Source organism: Sinocyclocheilus grahami, unplaced genomic scaffold, assembly GCF_001515645.1.
Source record: "Sinocyclocheilus grahami isolate Dianchi unplaced genomic scaffold, SAMN03320097.WGS_v1.1 scaffold2371.1, whole genome shotgun sequence".
Taxonomy (NCBI): domain Eukaryota; kingdom Metazoa; phylum Chordata; class Actinopteri; order Cypriniformes; family Cyprinidae; genus Sinocyclocheilus; species Sinocyclocheilus grahami.
In genome coordinates, this window is record NW_015507550.1 from 58,625 (window position 1) to 63,645 (window position 5,021).

At 38.4% G+C, this 5,021-nt stretch overlaps 1 protein-coding gene across 1 annotated transcript; it reads right to left on the reverse strand.

Annotated features, from left to right (window-relative positions):
* Positions 1-1,546: 1,546 nt before the first annotated feature.
* Positions 1,547-4,739, reverse strand: LOC107574884 (probable G-protein coupled receptor 83). The gene is made up of 4 exons (XM_016261304.1): positions 4,632-4,739; positions 4,430-4,555; positions 3,451-3,584; positions 1,547-2,630 (listed from the first exon to the last, which is right to left on the reverse strand). Exons 2-4 carry the CDS (start codon positions 4,529-4,531, stop codon positions 2,153-2,155), a joined length of 714 nt encoding a protein of 237 aa, XP_016116790.1. The 5' UTR covers positions 4,532-4,555; positions 4,632-4,739; the 3' UTR covers positions 1,547-2,152.
* Between the last annotated feature and the right edge of the window lie 282 nt (positions 4,740-5,021).

Here is a 5,021-nt window from a genome sequence, read left to right on the forward strand (position 1 = left end):
ACTGCGTGATTTCGCCACTTCATGTGGATTTTTTTTTTCTGCGACTAATAAAATTTTGGTAATATGCATATAAACTGTAACGGAAGTGGTCTGACGCAACAGGTTAGTATATATAAAACTGGTTTATGCGGTCACAGAGAGTACAGGGATAGGGTCCAGAGGATGGGATGGTGAATGAGTCGTTCGTGGAATAGTTCAAAGGATATGATGCGTGGGGGAATCCGAGTCCTTTGGCTTTACAGGAGCTGGGATGCAGGCATGAGGAGCTGTGTGCTGTATTTAAGGTGTGTCCTCAGCGATCCGGGAACTAGGAGGAACAGGAGACACTTGGAGACACTAGGAGGAACACAGGAGGCACGTAATGCAGGAAGTATTCACATGGATAAGCCATATTTGAGATCGATGAATGTTAGGACTTAGGAGAGCATATGGATGTCCTGCCCTATGTAGCCTACTATATTACCGCATAGACCAGCCGTTAACGATTTGTCCGTCACGGACTGCGTGATTTCGCCACTTCATGTGGATTTTTTTTTTCTGCGACTAATAAAATTTTGGTAATATGCATATAAACTGTAACGGAAGTGGTCTGACGCAACAGGTTAGTATATATAAAACTGGTTTATGCGGTCACAGAGAGTACAGGGATAGGGTCCAGAGGATAGGATGGTGAATGAGTCGTTCGTGGAATAGTTCAAAGGATATGATGCGTGGGGGAATCCGAGTCCTTTGGCTTTACAGGAGCTGGGATGCAAGCAGGAGGAGCTGTGTGCTGTATTTAAGGGGTGTCCTCAGCGATCCGGGAACTAGGAGGAACAGGAGACACTTGGAGACACTAGGAGGAACACAGGAGGCACGTAATGCAGGAAGTATTCACATGGCAGTAGTAGCAAAGTTATTGAGTCCTCTACGTGTATACGAGACCGGACAATGAGGGTGTCTGAGGTGTGTGCTCTTATGCAGGCTGGTTGATGAGGTTCTCGATTAGTGACAGGTGCAGGTGCTCAGAACTCAGGTGAGAGGGATCGTTGTGATTGGGTGGTGGCGGAGCCTGGCCGATCAGTTACATAAACAGCCTTTTAGTTAGCAGAGTAGAATAATCATGGCTGATAGTATGATGCAAACATAAAAGAAAACCAAACTGGACGCGAGAACAGCTATATATTAAGGATATAATAAAAAATTTGGAGTTGGAATAACCTCCAAACCAAAGCCGATACATTTTTAAAAGCTCATTATCGTCAAATGTTTCTAAAATGTTTATATTCCGAGGTAGATTGCTGGTAACAGCCATTTTAGGATAGTTTGTGACTTGGTCTTAGTGACTTAGGAGCCCTCTTCACTAGGCTACTCCTAACGTTTCACAGATTTAGGAGCTAGTTTTAGCGCTAAAACGCTTTGTGAAATACTCTTAGAACAAAAATTTAGGAGTCCTAAATTTAGAACTGACACGCCCATTATTTTTAAGATTTTCTACTAAATCGGCTAGTTATAAGCTACTTTTAGCCTTAAGATGTTTTGTGAATACTGGCCCTGTTCTCCTGTCTTGTTTAGTTCCTTTGACCTATAGTTTCCCTAGTTGTCTTGATTATGTCATACTATTCACCTGTGTTCATTTAATTATGTCATTAGTCCCTCTCTTGCCTTTGTATTTATACTCCCCGTTCTGTTCACTCCTTCGCCGGTTATTGTTTTGTTCAGTTGTGTTTTGTGCTACTTCCTGCTTCTGGATTCCTTGTGTTTATTTTCCTGTGGATTTATTATTAAAAGATGCGTGTATAGCACAGAAAGTATTCTTGTGTGCGTGTATAGCACAGAAACGTGACACATGTAGTGTGTTCCACTATGGAGTGTTTTTGATTTTGTTCTTGAAAAATAGAATAAAATTTCTATTTAACGTGTCATACCGTGCTTATTTATGTAATCTCTTCCATGGCAACACGTTTTTTTTCAAAGGACATGGGTTTAGGTGTCATTTTCACTAAGATGGAGAGGACTAAAGGAGAGCTGTGGATGGGATAAAAATGAGAAACCACTAGGTTGGGAGGTGAGAGAGATGATCTGCTACAGTGCTTTCTTATGTGAATATGCGTTTATAAAAACAACAGAATTTTAAAAGAAAAAATAGAACCGCAAAATCTTGGGAGCTTCCTTAGGATTGCTGGATGGCATTTCCCTTGGCTATACGGCCAATTAGAGGCAGGGCTCTGAGTTCGGCACGGAAGCTGTGATTTAGCCAGCAGTATATAAAGGGGTTATAGCAGGTAGAGCTCATGGCCAGCCAGTGGAAGATGAAGTACAGGGCATTGTTAGCCTGGATCACTTTACTTGACAGCAGCACAATGTAACAGTTTAGAGGAAACCAGCAGACTGCAAACACGGCCACCACTGCAATTAGCATTTTCAAAGTTGTCTTCTTCCTTCTGCGATGAGCGGCCGATTGAGCCAGCGTGACATCACCGACAGCATTCCGGAACCAGACCTTCTTGGCAACCACAAGGTACGATAAGGAGATAATTGCTAAAGGCAATACATAGAGCAGGACAAAGGTGGCAAGATCCAGATACTTCCAGAAGAGATCGGAGGGATGTGGAAAGCTGGGCAGACATACCATCCGCACTCTGTTATTGCTAAAAGAGACGAGAAGAGAAATCTTTTAACATCACATTATTGTTAAAGTAATAGTTCACCCCAAAATTAAAATTTGCTGAACATTTACTCAACACTTAGGATTTCCAAAATAAGTTTGATTCTTCATCGGAAAAGAATTGGAGAAATTTAGCATTATATCACTCACCGGTGAATTCTCTGCAGCCAATGAGTGCCGTCAGAATGAGAGTTCAAACAGCTGATAAAAACATCACAATAATCCACATGACACCAGTCCGTTTTAAATCAATTCATGTCTTGTGAAGTAAAAGGCTGCATGTTTTAATTTAAATACCAGTCCATAATCCATAATAACGCTTGCTCTAGTGAAAAAGTCCATCTTTAAGGTGAGTACATTTTCAGCTAATTTTCATTTTAAAGAGGAAAAGCATGTTTTTTTTTAATTCATGTAAAATAATTTAAGAACCATGTTGAACTAAATTGCATTTAAAAGCTCAAAACTAGAAGGTACAATCAGGGGTGACAGATTAAATACAATGGGAGGCTTCACTAGACACAAAACTTATCTCTCTGAAGTTCTTATCTCTTTCTCTCTCTAGGCCTGACTGCAAAAACACTTCCAATGATTGAAAGGTATCCTGTCTTGAATGCTGATTTTCAATATATTACAAATTAACAAGAGTTTCTTGTGCCCCTACACTGAGAACTAAATGTCCTTATTATAACGTTATAGCATTATCATTGTTTACATCCATTTAAATTGTCAAACCAATGTCTGTCATTTTTACTTGATTTTCATTTCCAACAAGAAAGAAAGAATAAAAAAGAAAAAGATCATACACAAATTCAAAGCGCAGCAGTTTCTGATAGATGGCATGAGGTAGAGAGAAGCAGGACCCCATGACCCAGACGACACCGATCCAGGCTATGCCCTGAAGCCGAGACATCCGCTGCTTCATTGGATGCATCACCACCTGATGGACAACAATAATAACCCATCATGATTTTACACTGGCACACACTGATTCACTAATTTTAAGGCGAGACACTGCAGGTGAATAGGGTAAAAAATAAAAATAAAAAATAGTTATCGCCTTACTTACCCAGCTGATTGATTACATTGATAATTGCAAACATTTTTTGTATTACAAGTTTTCTAAAATGTTATTTCATTATTTAATGAAATATGCGCTAATTTGCATACATTTCTTATACAAAAATCTAAACACGGGATGATGTCAGTTCCAAAATTCTAGTTTAAATTTTTTGACATATTAGCGTCAAAAGTTTTTACAGAGGGAATTTTGGGTATCTCATTTTTGTCACTCCATAATTCCGAAAATGCTTAGAATGGACAGAAAACACTATATTTTCAAAATTTTGGGGGGATTAAAATGTTGAATATAATCAAGCAATTATATATGAACAAATCCCTCTGTAAAAAACTTCAGGATATAGACAGGAATAAAAATGTAAAGTTTGGTGTGTGTAAGTGCTACTGAAGTGGAGATTTATGGCTCAATGTAGGAGAAAAAACTCATTTTGAGAAAACGGCCTTTAAAAATATAAATTATAATTGAAATCTATTGACACAAATAGATAAAGTGCTATAAAAGAAACACTTAACATTGTCTTTTGGATGTTTTCTTTCCACTAGTCTGAAAAAAACTAAAATCCCGAAATCTCATACTTGCAGGTGCATGAAAAAACAATGTTTTTGCCTGCAGTGTCTCCCCTTAAAATGATTATGAAAAAGCTATTCTCACTAAAGTTTTCATTGTTAAGATGTCTGTGTATGTCTGTTTGTGAGAACACTTACTTGGTGTCTATCAATGGCGATAGCGACCAGCGTAAGAACAGAGACATGAACAGAACAATACTGAGCAAAGCGGCTCACATGGCACATCGCCTTCCCAAACATCCATGTACTGTAAACAAATCGAACCTGAGAGAACACATATACAATAAAGTGGCCTTGGATAAAGATGCATGTAAGAATTAAAAAGCACACACATGCGCACCCCCACACACTCACAGAGAGATGAATCATGCACCTCCTCTAAATGGTCGTCACTAAACAACTAAGAACAATGATAAAGATAACACACACCAGAGGGAGTAAGCAGCTTAACCATACCAAGACCTTTAATCAATTCAATATGGCCATATTTGAGAAAAAAGGTCAGGTGGTTTGCATTACTGAAATATATTATGTATTATTTTGCAACACCACACTTTGTGGTGTTAACCAAATTAACCATCATAAGTTCTACTAAAATCAAGGAATACAACAATTTTCTAAGTAAAATGTACACATTTAATTCATGTAATTAATGTACTGTGTGGGGAAAAGTAACTCTTATTAATATTTACTTGTAATATTTACATGTTTTATAGTCATTGCACATAAA